Raw genomic sequence first — 18,749 nt, forward strand, 5'->3', positions numbered from 1 at the left:
TGAGAGGGATAGAGACAGACAGACAAGTGGCGAGAGGTAGAAAGAGACTGACAGGCAGTGAGAGAGAAGAGAGAGTTAGGCGTGAGGAGAGACATGTAGAGAGAGAGACGTGTGGAGAGAGCGAATTAGAGAGAGTGGCTGATAGGCAGACAGAGTTAGAGAGAGAAGTCCGACAGGCAGAGTGAGAGAGAGCGGGGAGGGGAGAGAGAGAGAGATATATAGGGAGAGAGAGGGAGACAGAAAGGAGGAGAGAGAGAGAGACAGAGAGTGAGTGAGAGGTAGATTGATAGAGATAGAAAGACAGGTGAAGAGAGAGAGAGAGAGAATCGGAGAGAGAGATTGAGACACAGACCGACAGACAGGGAAATAGAGATAGCGAGAGATAGAGGATCTTGGAGAGAGAAACATGTGGAGAGAGAGAGAGAGAGGTGGCAGAGGGAGGGAGAGAGAAAGGCAGACAGGAGTAAGAGATTGAGGCAGGTAGAGGCAGAGACAGAGATTCCGGTGGGGGTTAAAGAGATAGATAGATGGATAGATAGAAAGATAGAGAGAGAGAGAGAGAGCGCGCGAGGCGGGGATACAGAAATAGAGACACCGGTGGAGAGGGAGATGGAGAAAGAGAGAGACAGAGAACTGCGCGGGGAGACAGATAGAGGCGGGAAGGAGAGTGTGAGAGAGATAGACAGGGAGAGAGACAGAGAGAGAGGCAGGGGCAGAGAGAGATGGAGAGAGACAGAGAGGGAGAGAGGGAGAGAGATAGAGCGAGAAAGAGAGAGAAAACGTGAGAGAGAGACAGATAAAGACAGACAGGCAGAGATGGAGAGTAAGAGCGAGAGAAGCGGGAACACTGAAACACATAAGCAGAGAACCACAGACAGGCTGAGAGAGAGTGTGAGATACAGACAGGCAGAGAGAAAGAGACAGACCGTGAGGGAGAAAGACAGTCAGATGTTTCAGTAAAAACAGAGAAGATGACAACAGAGGGGGAGGTGTGGCATTGTTAGTTGCAGAAAGGACATTTGAGGACTCATTTACTGAGGTAGTATGGGCTGAGATTGCAAACAGGAAAGCAGAGGTCACCCTGTTGGGGGTTTTCTATAGGCCTCCAAATAGTTCCAGAGATAGGATAGCAAAGATGATTCTGGATAGGACCGAGAGTAACAGGGTAGTTGTTATGGGTGAACTTTACATTTTCAAATATTGACTTGAAATACAATAGTTCAAGTACTTTAGATGGGTCAGTTTTTGTCCAATGTGTGCAGGGGGGTTTAGTGACACAGTATGTAGACAAGCCAACAAAGGGCGAGGCAATATTGGATTTGGTACTGGGTAATGAACCCAACCAGATGTTAGATTTGGAGGTAGGTGAGCACTTTGGTGATAGTGACCACAATTGGATTATGTTTACTTTAGCGATGGAAAGGGTTAGGTATATACAGCAGGGCAAGTATTATAGCTGGGGGAAAGGCAATTATGATGTGATTAAGCAAGATTTAAGATGCATAGGATGGGGAAGGAAACTACAGGGGATGGGCACAATTGAAATGTGGAGCTTATTCAAGGAACAGCTATTGTATGTCCTTGATAAGTATGTACCTGTCAGACAAGGAGGAAGTGGCTGAGCAAGGGAGCCGTGGTTTACTAAAGAAGTTGAATCTCTTGTCAAAAGGAAGAAGAAGGCTTATGTTAGGATGAGACATAATGCCTCAGTTGGGGCACTTGAGAGTTACAAGTTAGCCAAGAAAGACATAAACAGAGAACTAAGAAGAGCAAGGAGGGGACATGGGAAGTCATTGGCAGATAGGATCAAGGAAAACCCTAAAGCTTTCTTTCAGTATATCAGGAATAAAAGAATGACTAGAGTAAGATTAGGGCCAATCAAAGATATCAGTGGGAAGTTGTGTGTGGAGTCCGAGGAGATGGGGAGGAACTAAATGAATATTTTTTGTCAGTATTCACACTGGAAACGACAATTTTGTTGAGGAGAATACAGAGATACAGGATACTAGGTTAGGCAGGGTTGAGGTTCACAAGGAGAAGGTGTTAGTAATTTTGGAACCTGTGAAAATAGATAAATCCCCTGCGCAAGATGGGATTTATTCTAGGATTCCCTGGGAAGCCAGGGAGGAGATTGCAGAGCCTTTGACTTTGATCTTTATGCTGTCATTGTCTACAAGAATTGTGCCAGAAGATGAGGATAGCGAATGTTGTCCCCTTGTTCAAGAAGGAGAGTAGAGACAACCCTAGTAATTATAGACCAGTAAGCCTTACTTCAGTTGTGAGTAATGTGTTGGAAAAGGTTATAAGAACTAGGATTTATAATCACCTAGAAAGAAATACGTTGATTAGGGATAGTCAACACAGTTTTGTGAAGAGTAGGCTGTGGCTTACAAACCTTATTGAGAAGGTGACCAGACCAGTGGATGAGGGTAAAGCAGTCGATGTGTTGTATATGGTTTTCAGTGAAGTGTTTGATAAAGTTTCCACCAGTAGACTTTTGCACAAAATATGGATGCATGTGATTGAGGGTGATTTAGTTGTTTGTATAATAAATTGGCTCGCTGAAAGAAGACAGAAGGTGGTGGTTGATGGAAAATGTTCATGCTGGAGTTCAGTTACTCACGGTGTACTTCAAGGATCTGTTTTGAATCCACTGCTGTTTGTCATTTTTATAAATGACCTGGATAAGGGTGTAGAAGGATGCATTAGTAAATTTGCAGATTACATTAAGGTCGGTGGAGTTCTGGATAGTGCCGGAGGATGTTGCAGGTTACAGAGTGACATAGATAAGCTGCGGAGCTGGGCTGAGATATGGCAAATGGAGTTTAATGCAGAAAAATGTGAGGTGATTCACTTTGGAAGGTGCAACAGGAATAAAACATATTGGGCTAATGGTAAGATTCTTGGCAGTGTAGATGAGCAACGAGATCTTGGTGTCCCTGAAAGTTGCCACCCAGGTTGATAGGCATACAGTGTGTTAGCTTTTATTATTAGAGGGACTGAGTTTCGGAGCCATGAGGCCATTCTGCAGCTGTACAAAACTCTGGTGCAGCCGCACTTTGAGTATTACGTACAGTTTTGATCACCATATTATGGGAAGGATATGGAAGTGTTGAAAAGGGTTCAGAGGAGATTTACTCGGATGTTGCCTGATATGGAAGGAAGGTCGAATGAGGAAAGGCTGATGAACTTGAGGCTGTTTTCATTAGAGAGAAGGTTGAGAGGTACCTTAATTGAGACATATAAGATAGTCAGAGGGTTAGGTAGGATGGACAGTGAGAGCCTTTTTCCTCTGATGGAGATGGCTAGCACAAGGGGGCATAGCTTTAAATTGAGGGGTGACAGATATAGGACAGATGTCAGAGGTAGTTTCTTTACTCAGAGTAGTAGGAGTGTGGAACACCCTGCCTGCAACAGTATTAGACTCACCAACTTTAAGGGCATTTAAATGGTCATTGGATAAACATATAGATGAAAATGGAATAATGTAGGATAGATGGTTCCACAGGTCAGTGCAACATCAATGGTCGAACAGCCTGTACTGCACTGTAATGTTCTATCTTTCAACATGCATTGAAACTCCTTTTGAGCATGTGCCAAGGTTAGAGGGTTAAGTCTATATGCATGTTGCTTAATTGGAACAGCATTTTCAATATCTACATTATGCAAAATTAGATTAATACTTCCCAGCAAATTTCCAATTATTACCCCACGTGATAGCAATAACTCTTTCAGGTCATTTCGATTTTCCTCTGGAAGGTAACTCAATAATTTATCCCAATTTTTGAAGACTTCCTCATTGTCCAATTTAATGTGAGAAATGTCCAATTCAGAATCCTCTGAACTTGGTTCTACACTCTTTGTTGTAACCAGAACCACAAGCTCCTTCTGCTTTCTTTCCTTATCAAAATAACTTTTGAGCATATTTCCATGACACACTCTGTGAGATTTCTTTTTGTTTGTCAAATATTTCACCTCACTCAATTCCCTTTCAATTTGATAAGGTCCACTAAACCTTGCTTTTAAAAAGTCACTTGTCCCTGGAAGTCACACTAACACTTTATCTCCAGTAGCAAATTTGAGAGGTTTGGATTTCTTGTCTGCTGCCTATTTCATTGTATGCTGTTATATTTTAAAATGCTGTTTGTCCAAGATCCCCATTCGATTTAATTGTTCTGTAAAATTTGACACACAGTCCAAATATGTGGTCACAGAATTCTAATTCACCAATTTCTCTTTAATTAATTTTAGTGGTCCTCTCACCTTATGCCCAAAATCTAAATAAAATGGATTGATTTTGGTCGATTCATTTGGTGCATCTCTGATGGCAAAAAGTATAAATGGAATTCCTTTATCCCAATCATCTGGATAGTCATGACCCTTAACATGGTCTTCAATGTCTGATGCCACCTTTCTAGTGCTCTGGATTAGATTAGATTACTTACAGTGTGGAAACAGGCCCTTTGGCCCAACAAGTCCACACCTAATTGAAGCCCAACCCACCCAGACCCATTCCCTTACATTTACCCCTGCCCCAAACACTACGGCAATTTAGCATGGCCAATTCACCTAACCTGCACATTTTTGGACTGTGGGAGAAAACTGGAGCACCTGGAGGAAACCCACGCAGACACGGGGAGAATGTGCAAACTCCACATAGTCAGTTGTCTGAGGCGGGAATTGAACCGGGGCCTCTGGCGCTGTGAGGCAGCAGTGCTAACCACTGTGCCACCGTGCCGCCCACTGGATGGTATGCAGTGGATTTGAAATTGTTTTATTCCTAAGCTGTCTATAACTTCCTTGAATAATAAAGTTTGACCCTTGATCTGATTAAATCTCTGTGAGTAGTCTATACCTAGCTAAAAAAAGTAACTCTTCTACAATCCTTTTAGCTGTGATTTTGCGTAATAGTATGGCCTCTGGAAATCTAATGGACACATTACTAACAATAACTGATTTCCACTTCTTTGTTTATGTAGGGGTCCTATGCAGTCAATTAAGATTCAAATGCAGGAATGGATATTAAAGGTGCAGGTTTTATTACAGCCTGCATTTTTCCAATTGCCTGATATGTATGACATGTCTGACAAAATTCAACTACAGCCTTATGCAGTCCAGGCCAGTAAAAAGCTTTTTGTATTTTAGCTTGAGTTTTTCTTACCCCTAAATGACCTCTTACTGGTAGTTCATGCGCGACCCACAAAACCTCCTTTCTATAACCCAGTGGTAATATGACTTGATGAACTTCTGCCCATTTCTCAGCTGCCTGAATATGTGATGGTCTCCATTTCCTCATGAAGACATCATTTTCAAGATAGTAGCACTCAGGGATACACTCAGATTCCTTTTCCATATATGCTTTCTGATACAATTATATTGGTTTTTCATCTTTCTGTTGTAAATCAGTTAATTTCTTAGAGCTAAAGATATCCACATTGCCCTCGACCTGTCCCTGTATTGCCTCAAACATTTGATCAAATATGGTTTCTGATAATTCTACTTCAACTTTCTTATCTGTATTTTTGATTTCTTCTCCTGTTTCAACTATCGACTTTGTGACCTTGTTTACCACACAGGCTGGAAAAATCACAGGATATACTTCCTGTAATATCTCCTGTAATATACTTGCCTGATTTTCTGTTAGCTTTTCACCCATAGTTGACAGCACTCCTAGCTGTGAGCCAGCTGTATCATTAGCAAAGACAAATTGTATTCCTGGAGGTGAGAGTTTTTCCAGTAGTCCTACTACTACTTTTCCACTTTTCACTGGATAGTCTAACACTCTATATAATTGAGCACTTCTAGTCTCACCATGAATTCCATGTACTTTCACTTTTTCTGGCAGTAGTCCTTCTGAGTCACATATCTCCTCATCTTTCAACATCAAAGATTCACATGGCCCTGTGTCTCTTAAAACTGTAATTTCTTTACCTGCTTCTCCTGGCCTATGCAAGAAAACCTTACCTTTGCACGTAAATGATTTATGAAGATCTGGTACTTTTAACCAACCTTCAACCAGATTGTACATTCTGGTGCAGAATTTTAGCCTCCACTGTGCATTTCTTTACCACTCCAACAAAATTCACTGGCTTATCCTATTTTACTGCATCTGTCTTTCCAGTGCTTTTCCTAACCCAGCAACACTGTGATTTCCTGTGCCCTACTTTGTTGCAGTGAAAACACCAGAGCTTTTCACTTCTTTTTTCCTATCATGGGTTTCCTTTTTACCCTGTGATCAGTTATCCTTATGCTTTTCACCGAGACCTGTCATTCCCTTACCACGTGAGGATTTTTCTTTTCCCCAATTTCTATCCCTCACAGTTGAAATTGATGTTTGAAGTCAAACTTTGATTTATGAACTAACTCTGGATGAGCTGTGGGTTTACATAGGGTCTTAGCGGGGAGGCTTACGAGGAGATTCAGGAGGATAAAAAAAATGTGGGCAGCACAGTAGCACAGTGGTTAGTACTGCTGCCTCACAGCACCAGAGACCTAGGTTCAATTCCCGCCTCAGGCAACTGTCTGTGTGGAGTTTGCATATTCTCCCCGTATCTGTTTCCACACTGTAAGTAATCTAATCATAATCATCAGCCATTTCAGTTGCCAACCTTGCTGTTTTAACTCTCAGCTCTTCCACATGCATTCTCACCACTTCAGGAAGTGAAATTGGTCTTTCTAAGAGCATCATATGTTTGATCTACTTTTAATGCCCTCATCCATGTATAAAAATTACATTGTTTGATCCTTTCAAACTCAATTTATGCTTGACCAGGGTCCATTCTTAGATTCCTGAAATGTTGCCTGCAGGCTTCTGCACAGGTTGTGTGCACTTAAGATGGCTTTCTTCACCTCGTCATACTCCCCAGATACCTCCTCTGAGAGTGATGTAAATACCTCACTAGCTCTACCTACCAACTTTGTTTGGATCAACAAACCCACATGGTCACTGGCCACTCGATTTGTTAGCCACCTTCTCAAACAAGATGAAAAAATGCTTCTACATCCTTCTCATCACATTTATGTAATGCTTGAATATATTTAAACAACTCCCCACTAGGCCTTTGGCTACGACGGGTTTGCTCATCCTCACTATTTTGCTCACTAAGCTTACCTTCTGCCTTCACCTCCCTCCATTTAAGCCAGCTTTCCAGTCTAAGTGCCAATTTCTGAATTTCAAACTCTCTTTCTCCCATTCTTCTCTCTCCTTTACTTTTTGTTCTGCTAAAATGATTGCCACAGAGTGATAGGGATGTACAGCATGGAAACAGACCCTTCGGTCCAACCTGTCCATGCCGAACAGATATCCCAACCCAATCTAGTCCCATCTGCCAGCACCCGGCCCATATCCCTCCAGACCCTTCTTATTGATATACGCATCCAAATGCCTTTCAAATGTTGCAATTGTACCAACCACCACCACTTCCTCTGGCAGCTCATTCCATACACGTACCACCCTCTGTGTGAAAAAAATTGTCCCTTAGGTCTCCTTTATATCTTTTCCCTCTCACCCTAAACCTAGTTTGGACTCCCACACCCCAGGGAAAAGACTTTGTCTATTTATCCTATCCATGCCCAAAATAATTTTGTAAACCTCTATAAGGTCACCCCCTCAGCCTCTGATGCTCCAGAGAAAATAGCCCCAGCCTGTTCAGCCTCTCCCTATAGCTCAAATTCTCCAACCCTACCAACATCCTTGTAAATCTTTTCTGAACCCTTTCAAGTTTCACAACATCTTTCCGTTAGGAAGAAGATCAGAATTGCAATAATCCATCAGTTCCTTAACCAATGTCCTGTTCAGCCGCAACATAACCTCCCAACTCCTGTACTCAATACTCTGACCAATAAAGGAAAGCATACCAAATACCTTCTTCACTATCCTATCTACCTGCGACTCCACTTTCAAGAAGCTATGAACTTGCACTCTAAGGTCTCTTTGTTCAGCAACACTTCCTCGGACCTTACCATTAAGTGTATAAGTCTTGATAAGATTTATTTTCCCAAAATGTAGCACCTCGCATTTATCTGAATTAAACTCCATCTGCCACTTCTCAGCACATTGGCCCATCTGATCAAGACCCTGATCTGAGGTAATCTGATGGAAACTTCTTCGCTGTCCACCACACCTCAAACTTTGGTGTCATCTGCAAACTTATTAACTGTACCTCTTATACTCGCATCCAAATCATTTATATAAATGACGAAAAGGACCCAGCACCGATCCTTGTGGCACTCCACTGGTCACAGGCCTCCAGTCTGAAAAACAACCCTCCACACCACCCTCTGTCTCCTACCTTTGTGCCAATTCTGTATCCAAATGGCTAGTTCTCCCTGTATTCCGTGAGATCTAACCTTGCTAACCAGTCTCCCATTGGGAACCTTGTCGAACACCTTACTGAAGTCCATATAGATCACATCTACCGCTCTGCCCTTATCAATCCTCTTTGTTACTTCTTCAAAAAACTCAATCAAGTTTGTGAGACATGATTTCCCATGCACAAAGCCATGTTGACTATCCCTAATCAGTCCTTGCCTTTCCAAATACATGTACATCCTGTCCCTCAGGATTCCCTTCAACAACTTGCCCACCACCAACGTCAGGCTCACCGTTCTATAGTTCCCTGGCTTGTCCTTACCACCCCTCTTAAACAGTGGCACCACGTTAGCCAACCTCCAGTCTTCCGGCACCTCACCTGTGACTATTGATGATACAAATATCTCAGCAGAAGGCCCAGCAATCAGTTCCCTAGCTTCCCACAAAGTTCGAGGGTACACCTGATCAGGTCCTGGGGATTTATCCACCTTTATGCTTTTCAAGACGTCCAGCACTTTCTCCTCTGTAATCTGGACATTTTGCAAGATGTCACCATCTATTTCCTTACATTCTATATGCTTTTCCACAGTAAATACTGATGCAAGATACTCATTTAGTATCTCCCCCATTTTCTGCGGCTCCACACAAAGGCCGCCCTGCTGATCTTTGAGGGGCCCTATTCTTTCCCTTGTTACCCTTTTGTCCTTAATAAAAACCCTTTGAATTCTCCTTAATTCTATTTGCCAAAGCTATTTCATGTCCTCTTTTTGCCCTCCTGATTTCCTTCTTAAGTATACTCCTACTACCTTTATAGTCTCCTAAGCATTCACTCGATCTATCCTGTCTATACCTGACATATGCTTCCTTCTTTTTCTTCACCAAACCCTCAATTTCTTTAGTCATCCACCATTCCCTACACCTACCAGCCTATCCTTTCACCCTAACAGGAATATACTTTCTCTGGATTCTTGTTATCTCATTTCTGAAGGCTTCCCATTTTCCAGCCACCCCTTTACCTGTGAACATCTGCCCCCAATCAGCTTTCGAAAGTTCTTGCCTAATACTGTCAAAATTGGCCTTTCTCCAATTTAGAACTTCAACTTTTAGATCTGGTCTATCCTTTTCCATCACTATTTTAAATCTAATAGAATTATGGTTGCTGGCCCTAAACTGCTCCCCCACTGACACCTCAGTCACTTGCCCTGTCTTATTTTCCAAGAGTAGGTCAAGTTTTGCACATTCTCGGGTAGGTGCATCCACATTCTGAATCAGAAAATTTTCTTGTACACACTTAACAAATTCCTCTCTATCTAAATCCTTAACACTATGGCAGTCCCAGTTTATGTCTGGAAAGTTAAAATCCCCTACCATAACCACCCTATATTTGCTCTGCTTTTAATTCTTACTGTTCCAAGTCTTTTTCTCTTTCTTTTGCCTCTAACTCAAGTTGCTTCACTTTCACTTGAATTTTAGCCAATTCCAAAGATTCTGATGGCGTTTCCAGCAAATTTAAATGCCAAGCTGTTGCTGTAATCATCTCTCCTTTTCTCATGGATAAAGGTAACTCAAATTCCAGCGTCTGCCAATTCCAGCAGCTTTGCTTTGTTCACCTTTAGTAAAGCCCCCCCAAGTCACTTTTCCACCCCCCGAAAACTCTTTGTGACCAAAAAGCCATTACTACCCCAAGCACTGCTTAAACCAACCAAATTCAACACCTGGAACAAAAGACACTAACACCATACCCTCGCCGCCTTTGATCCCAAATTGGAACTATAGAACAAATTCTGGAGGGCACCCAATCTGTTCTGGACCAGGCCAGACTCCTCAAAATATTTTAAGAAAGTAGTTCAGACCCAAACTTTTATTTTTTAAAGGCAAACATAGAGTGGCTTTTCCGGGAGTAATGTGGCTGGTCAAAGTACCCAGCTGAAAATGTGTTGCTGGAAAAGCGCAGCAGGTCAGGCAGCATCCAGGGAACAGGAGAATCGACGTTTCGGGCATAAGCCCTTCTTATGCCCGAAACGTCGATTCTCCTGTTCCCTGGATGCTACCTGACCTGCTGTGCTTTTCCAGCAACACATTTTCAGCTCTGATCTCCAGCATCTGCAGACCTCACTTTCTCCTCAAAGTACCCAGCTTCAAGCAAAACAGAATGTACTTACACACTATGGTTGGAACATGAACAAAAGTAAACTGAATTTAGAATAACTTAACTATATGAAAAGCACAAATTTCAAGTTAGATATTGTAGCATGTATCACAATATTATGGGATAATGAAATAATAGCAAAATCTGAGAATGCTGGAAATCTGAAATAAAAATGAAGTGCTGGAGAAACTCAGGCTTTGTCACATCTATGGAGAGAGAAAGACTTAACATTTTGGTCTGATGTAACACTTCTTCTCCAAAGAAGTCATATTGGACTGAAAATGTCAACTTTATTTCTCTCTCCACAGATGCTGCCAAACCTTCTAAGTTTCTAAAGCACTTTTGGCTTTTATTAAACAGTGAGTCTTGGTTGACATAACACTGCTTACAGCCGACAGAGGTTAACTTAATGGTCCAAGGCATGCACTTAATGTTAAAATTATGCTAAAGGAAATTTTCCAACATTAGGGATATAAAATACTACAAAATCTATATGTATCTCACAAGCAGAAATTCTCATTTCTAAGTAGAAAGAATCTTTTATTTCTAAGTTGAAATTACTCAGAGGGTACTGGCAGGTACCTTTATTTGAAAGAGCGAAGACATTTTCAGCTTTTGTGACACCAAACTGACCAAACCAATTTAAAGTCATGCCATTTGTTATGAAAAATGCACCAGCCACATTTCAAAGACCATCCAAGAAAGTCATTTTGAAAAAGTCTATAGCCTCAAAACTTGTCTTTAAACATTTAGACTAAAATGTAATGCTGAACTGTAGAACACATTTACTGCAATAGAAAATAGACAGGCAGGAAGGCTCAGAAAAAGGGGGGAACTTAAAGAATGCTCACCAAGTGATAACAGAATGCTGTAAGGCAATTAAGAACATTTGCCTTAGCATCGGTGACTCTGTGTGAATAGGACACCAAGTGATAACATTCACAGCCGTTGCCTTGTGAAATTAATGACAGATTTCTAATCTGACTCTGAAACAAAACTTGGTACTATCAAAAGCTTTGTAATTAATGGATGGATCTTGTCCACTATAATGGATTCTTACTACCCCTTGCAAGCGGGGCAGACACAGTGAGAAAAAAAAACATTTGCTGATTGAGAGTTCAAAAGGACACTAGAGAGGGAGACCATTTTAGTGCTGAGGCTGTTGGTGCCAGTATAAAATGAACTCTTAGTGCTTACTTGCTATGGATTGAATTTAATTGCATTTTGAGACTTTTTAATGATTCTGAGCAGCCATTACTGGTTATGACATGCAAACTCTACAAGAGGTAATATTGATAAGGCTTTAACTTACTTGCTGTTTTTACTGTGTTGCTGGAAAAGCACAGCAGGTCAGGCAGCATCCAAGGAGCAGGAGAATCGACGTTTCGGTCATGAGCCCTTCTTCAGGCTAAGATAAAAGGTAGGGAGGAGGGACTTGGGGGAGGGGCATTGGAAATGCGATAGGTGGAGGGAGGTCAAGGTGAGGGTGATTGGCCGGAGTGGGGGTGGGGGCGGAAAGGTCAGGAAGAGGATTGCAGGTTAGGAAGGCGGTGCTGAGTTTGAGGGATTTGACTGAGACAAGGTGGGGGGAGGGGAAATGAGGAAACTGGAGAAATCTGAGTTCATCCCTTGTGGTTGGAGGGTTCCTAGGCGGAAGATGAGGCATTCTTCCTCCAACCATCGTGTTTCTATGATCTGGCGATGGAGGAGTCCAAGGACCTGCATGTCCTTGGTGGAGTGGGAGGGGGAGTTGAAGTGTTGAGCCACGGGGTGGTTGGGTTGGTTGGTCCGGGTGTCCCAGAGGTGTTCTCTGAAACGTTCCGCAAGTAGGCGGCCTGTCTCCCCAATATAGAGGAGGCCACATCAGGTGCAGCGGATGCAATAAATGATGTGTGTGGAGGTGCAGGTGAATTTGTGGCGGACATGGAAGGATCCCTTGGGGCCTTGGAGGGAAGTAAAGGGGGAGGTGTGGGCGCAGGTTTTGCATTTCTTGCGGTTGCAGGGGATGGTGCCGGGAGTGGAGGTTGGGTTGGTGGGGAGTGTGGACCTGACGAGGGTGTCACGGAGGGAGTGGTCTTTTCGGAACGCTGATAGGGGAGGGGAGGGAAATATATCCCTGATGGTGGGGTCCGTTTGGAGGTGGCGGAAATGACGACGGATGATACGCTGTATATGGAGGTTGGTGGGGTGGTAGGTGAGCATCTGTGGGGTTCTGTCCAACACCTTCCACCCTGACCTCAAATTCACCTGGACCGTCTCAGACTCCTCCCTCCCCTTCCTAGACCTTTCCATTTCTATCTCGGGCGACCGAATCAACACGGACATTTCCTATAAACCGACCGACTCCCACAGCTACCTAGACTACACCTCCTCCCACCCTGCCCCCTGTAAAAACGCCATCCCATATTCCCAATTCCTTTGTCTCCGCCGCATCTGCTCCCAGGAAGACCAGTTCCAATACCGTACAACCCAGATGGCCTCCTTCTTCAAAGACCGCAATTTCCCCCGAAACGTGATCGAAGATGCCCTCCACCGCATCTCCTTCACTTCCCGCTCCTTCGCCCTTGAGCCCCGCCCCTCCAACTGCCACCAGGACAGAACCCCACAGGTCCTCACCTACCACCCCACCAACCTCCATATACAGCGTATCATCCGCCGTCATTTCCGCCACCTCCAAACGGACCCCACCACCAGGGATATACTTCCCTCTCCTCCCCTATCAGCGGTCCGAAAAGACCACTCCCTCCGTGACACCCTCGTCAGGTCCACACACCCCACCAACCCAACCTCCACTCCCGGCACCTTCCCCTGCAACCGCAAGAAATGCAAAACGTGTGCCCACACCTCCCCCCTTACTTCCCTCCAAGGCCTCAAGGGATCCTTCCATATTCACAAATTCACCTGCACATCATTTATTGCATCCGCTGCACCCGATGTGGCCTCCTCTATATTGGGGAGACAGGCCGCCTACTTGCGGAACGTTTCAGAGAACACCTCTGGGACACCCGGACCAACCAACCCAACCACCCCATGGCTCAACACTTCAACTCCCCCTCCCACTTCACCAAGGACGTGCAGGTCCTTGGACTCCTCCATCGCCAGACCATAGCAACATGACGGTTGGAGGAAGAACGCCTCATCTTCCGCCTAGGAACCCTCCAACCACAATGGATGAACTCAGATTTCTCCAGTTTCCTCATTTCCCCTCCCCCCACCTTGTCTCAGTCAAATCCCACGAACTCAGCATCACCTTCCTAGCCTGCAATCCTCTTCCTGACCTCTCCGGCCTATCAACCTCACCTTGACCTCCCTCCACATATCGCATTTCCAACGCCCCTCCTCCCTACCTTTTATCTTAGCCTGCTGGACACACTTTCCTCATTCCTGAAGAAGGGCTCATGCCCGAAACGTCGATCCTCCTGTTCCTTGGATGCTGCCTGACCTGCTGCGCTTTTCCAGCAACACATTTTCAGCTCTGATCTCCAGCATCTGCAGTCCTCACTTTCTCCTTGCTGTTTTTACTGACAATGACTGCCCCACTGTGAATTCTAACTAATCAGATCTTATGTCTTATTTGAATTTGAATCACAAACTTGACAAGAAAGCATGTTTAATTTGAGACTAATATATCATTTTGAATACAATCTTGCAGTAACATTTCAGCCTTAGGTACAGAATGATTCTGTTCTTAAGATAAAAAGCAGGAACCTGCTCCCAGCTTAAAATTATTCTAAACCGAACATTGAAGAGATTCTGACACAATCTGTCGGGTAGCCATTTTATAGTCAAAAGTTTGCCCTCCTTGCTAAGAAGCCATTTCATATAACAATTGTATCAGACATGCGAGCTGTGCAAGGTTACCTTATGGACTCTCCAATGAGCTCAGACTAGTACCTCGTTATGACAGAAGCTTATCTCGCTAGCAGGCGCTTAACTCAGATGAGTATGTTTTTCCCACATGATGGATAGCTCAAGGCCTGTAGGAGTGATCAGTCAAGCGCACAAGGATCTGTCAATTAGCTTTTCTTCCTTACGAATTATTGTCTTTCACTGTTATCCGCCTAATTAAGAACATGCAATTTAAATAAAAAACTTTTGTATAAAGGTAGCCACTTTGTATCAGTACATTGGAGCAGCCTGCTGGGGCACTTGAAGATCTGCTACTCTACTCTTCTAGGTATTTAGAAATTAGTTTAGCTTATAGGTATCAGTGTTATGTTGTAACAGTGATGCTATTAGTGAATAAAGGAGATGACTAAAATTAAACTAAACTGTCTGTAAGAGGTTTTTATTCCAGACTTCCAAACAATACGATCTCTGAGACGAACCGAGAGAGGCTTTACAGGTCTGAGTCCACAAGGGATTCCCTGGGCCGTCTCAAATCTCCATTTTAACAATTTCTGAATTACCAATTATGTGGTCTACATCGACAACCTGGTGATTTTGTCATACATGGAAGGAACATTTGCAGAATCAATTGGAATTGATCGATTGACTTCGGGAAGCAGGCTCGGTGATCAACCTGGCTAAGAGTGTTTGCAAAAGGCCAGGTCAGCTTCCTGGGATATGATATTAAACTTGGAGAGATGGCCTCACAGAATCTGAAGTCAAAGGTTGTTGGGGAGTTTCTCGTTCTATCGATGAAGTCGGCAGTGCTATGATTTCTGGGATACAGTGGGTTTTATCGGAAGTCGGTACCAAATTTTAGCAGTGTGATTGCTCCACTACTGAGTTCCTGAAGAAGGATAGAAAATTTCAGTGGACGGCAGACTCTTTGACAGCCTGAAAGTTGTGTTAACCACTGCTCAGTGTTAGCCACACCTAATTATGCAAAGCTATTCAAGGTGGCTATTGATGCGAGTGATGTGGGGGTTGATGCTGTACTCTTACAAGAAGTCAAAGAGTCAATAGAAAGACCGATTGGGTATTTTCCCAGAAAGTTGAATACTCATCAAATATTCCGTGGTTAGGAAAGAAACCTTGACCTTGGTGTTGGAGTTACAACAGTTCAACATTTAGACAGCCAGTAATGTGTCTGAGATAATTGTACATCCTGATCGTAACCCATTAACTTTTTTTGAGAAATTTAAGGACAAACATTCCAGCCTGTTTAGATGGAGCTCATTGTTGCAGCCATTCAATTTAAAAACTACACATATGGCAAGACTAGCTAACAGAATTGCTCAAGAGTTGTTGTGATTGATGAAGAAAGATGGAGATGTTCGGCAGCAGAAGCAAACAAATTGAAATAGATTGTGGTAGTGAATGTTTGCATGTTTAAGAGTCAATGCAATGTAACGGACTAATAGAGTAAGACTAAGGGTATTTTTAAAAAATGAAGCCATCTTTGTATAATTGATAGTTCATTTCTTTCAAAGGGTGGGGGGAGGGGAGGTGTGACAATGCTGTGAATTTAGCAAGTTATTTTGTCCTGGTTTTTTTGAAGTGAGGTTGTAAGGCAGTGGCACCGAGCAGTCTAGCAGAACCACAAGAGTAAACAGCCTGGAGGCTTTGGGTTATTTTTAAAAACAGCCTGAACAGCTGTGGCCAGCTCTCACAGATCAGGATTTCTGGGTTTTTAGGTTTAACTTAAAGCAGATGCTATTGGGGTCTCAACACAATTTGAAGCTTCAGTGAATGTCTCCTGGTTGCTACTCTCTCTGAATTTTCCTTTTCGCCATGGAGTGTGTTTATAGGATGTTACTATATTGGAACAGTTAATCAGTAATAGTTATTATATTTATTATTTTGTTAAGTTTTCCAATAGAGTTAAATTATTCTAACTTACTCTTTCTTTAGTTTATTATACCTGCAGTGTTTAAACAAATTATGTTTTGCGTAACATTAAATAGTTTGACTAGCTGCATTGCATCTGGAACAGACCTTAAAATATTTTGAGGGGGTCTGGTCTGGTCCATAACAAATTTTGGGCTCTTATCTCAAAGTTCAGTTTGGGTTTAAGATTGTTAGAATCAAAGGAAATTGATAGTGTCTTTTATTTAGGGTAATAAATTTGGTTGGTTTAAACAGGATGTCCCTTGTCTCTACATTGGTGAGACCAAACGTAGACTAGGTGATCATTTTGCCAAGCATCTTCACCTGGCCCGAAAAGGCGAGCCTGACCTCCCAGTCACTACCCATTTCATTTCCCCCTCCCACTCCAACATATCCATCTTTGACCTCCTCCATGACCACAGTGAATCAGACCGCAAATTGGAGGAACACCATGTTATCTTCCACCCGGGCAGCCTACGGCGCAGAGGACTTAGCATTGAGTTCTCTAATTTCAAATAACCTTCCCACCCATCCCCTGGCTCCGTTCCATTCCTTCCTTCCTTTCAGCTACCAACCGGATTCATCTCTCCCATCGACCAACTAGGTCGTACCCACTATCTGTGTCCACCTGTCACTACTTCACCATTCTGCTACTCTCCCCACCCCACCCCTCTCTCTCTTTATCTGCAGCTCCCCCTACCCCTATATCTAGTCCTGAAGAAGGGTTAATAGCTGAAGCATTGACTTCTCCACCTTCTGATGCTAGCTGGCTTGCTGTGTTCTTCAAGCCTTCTGTTTGCCTACAGCTTTAAAGTTACTATTTTCTTTGATTTCATGCAAAATCAGCAGGAATAATGAACTTACAAAGGCTGTGAAGCTATGTTTGAAAATGACAACATATTACTCTCTGACACTCTCACCAATTGTTTTTCATTTACTCCGTAATGCATTTGAGGTTACAGTGTGCAGGGTCCTTTGCACTCAGTGTTTGTCCAAAAGGAATTGTTAATTGATACATTGCCTAATGTTCTGAGATGAAGGAACAATAAAGGCATGAGTTCCTGAACCTGCCCTTGCCCTCATGGTCCCATGTGGCAAACTGATTCACTTATTACACAGCATTTCAAGAATTCTAGTAGTTTACTGTTGTACTTTATCATACTACCATCATGTGTTTACCATGGCAGGAATTCCTGAGGCATGCAGAGAAGCAACATCAGAGCTGGAAATTTCTCCACTTAACACTTTTTTTTCACCAAGTGTTGACAATGTCCCCCAGGATAAGTAAATCACCAAGATTTTCTATCACTTCTCTAAATCCTAATTATTCCTGGTCACAATAATGGTCTCCATGCCCCAGTTAACTATGGTCATACCTAGGTTGTTTCAGGTTCAGGAACTCACTAATGTATGCACTATTCAAAGCCTATAGAAACTCTTCTTGACCTGAACACCTCCATCAGACCTGAGGCCCTGGTAGCACAGTGGCACAGTGGTTAGCACTGCTGCCTCACAGTGCCGGGGGTTCAATTCCCGCCTCAGGCGACTGACTGTGTGGAGTTTGCACGTTCTCCCCGTGTCTGCGTGGGTTTGCTCCGGTTTCGTCCCACAGTCCAAAGATGTGCAGGTTAGGTGAATTGACCATGCTAAATTGCCCGTAGTGTTAGGTAAGGGGTAAATGTAGGGGTATGGGTGGGTTGCGCTTCGGCGGGTCGGTGTGGACTTGTTGGGCCGAAGGGCCTGTTTCCACACTGTAAAGTAATCTAATCTAATCACTGTCCTGGTTCCAGGTTCTCACATGGCCCCAGACTCGAAATATCTGCATACATCCTGGTTCGAGCTGGGTTCCCAAAAGGTCAAGGGATGTTCAGAGCCAGGCTGTTCCTAGACCATTTACAACATGATCTCAACTATCTCAAAAGCCATGTTACCTCTATCAGACCTGGAACCTCTTGTTCTTCAACTCTATCCTGTCACCAACTTCCCTGGGAGCCCTACTAACCCTGATTGTCATACACCTCCAATGTGTAATGATTGCCCCCTGGTAACGCCCTCCTCCCCCTGCTAGTTACCCCTGCTCCCAAAGTCCTCCTGGCCTTGTCACTCTGTGGTTACCTCCAACAACCCATGATTAAGCACCCTCATGTTCCTTGTTATTACATCCCCCCCCCCCAAGCCCAGTTACTCTGTGTTGACATTCAATCTCCCAGGCATTGTGAGGTCATTGTCACCCCCCCATGTCGCCATGGAAACAGGAGGTGAGGTGGGTGCATTGTGACGGGGGGGAACTAGTTGCCATGGAGAGGGGCAGCCGTTACTGAGGCGGCGGCCACTCGACAGGCACCATCGCCCCAGCTGATAGCTAGGCGGGGAGTGAGAGGGGGGGGGGGTTAAAGGACTCGAAGCATAAGTTACCCCTCCTCCTCCTCCTCCTCACGATCCATCCCTAGCTCCTTTTCACACTGCCGTTCCCCCCCTCCTGAGTACCCGAGGCCCAGCGGCGGCGGCTGGAGG

General features: G+C 43.7%; 1 protein-coding gene across 3 annotated transcripts in view; it reads right to left on the bottom strand.

The window, feature by feature from the left end:
- The window catches only part of LOC148137571 (uncharacterized), a 33,744-nt gene that overhangs the window by 14,259 nt on the left and 736 nt on the right, over nucleotides 1–18,749 (bottom strand). The window contains exon 1 of one of the 3 annotated variants that reach the window (XM_087982075.1): nucleotides 17,415–18,576. The exons of the other annotated variants lie outside the window; for them this stretch is intronic. Within the exon in view, the coding sequence (XP_087838201.1) occupies nucleotides 17,415–17,452 (38 nt within the window). The 5' untranslated portion in view covers nucleotides 17,453–18,576. Of the gene's footprint in view, nucleotides 1–17,414; nucleotides 18,577–18,749 lie in introns of those variants that run through there. 3 annotated transcript variants of the gene reach the window in all.

The sequence above is a fragment of the Chiloscyllium plagiosum genome, unplaced genomic scaffold (genome assembly GCF_037043375.1).
Source record: "Chiloscyllium plagiosum isolate Xiang-an unplaced genomic scaffold, Cpla_swu_hap1 HiC_scaffold_42, whole genome shotgun sequence".
Lineage (NCBI taxonomy): Eukaryota > Metazoa > Chordata > Chondrichthyes > Orectolobiformes > Hemiscylliidae > Chiloscyllium > Chiloscyllium plagiosum.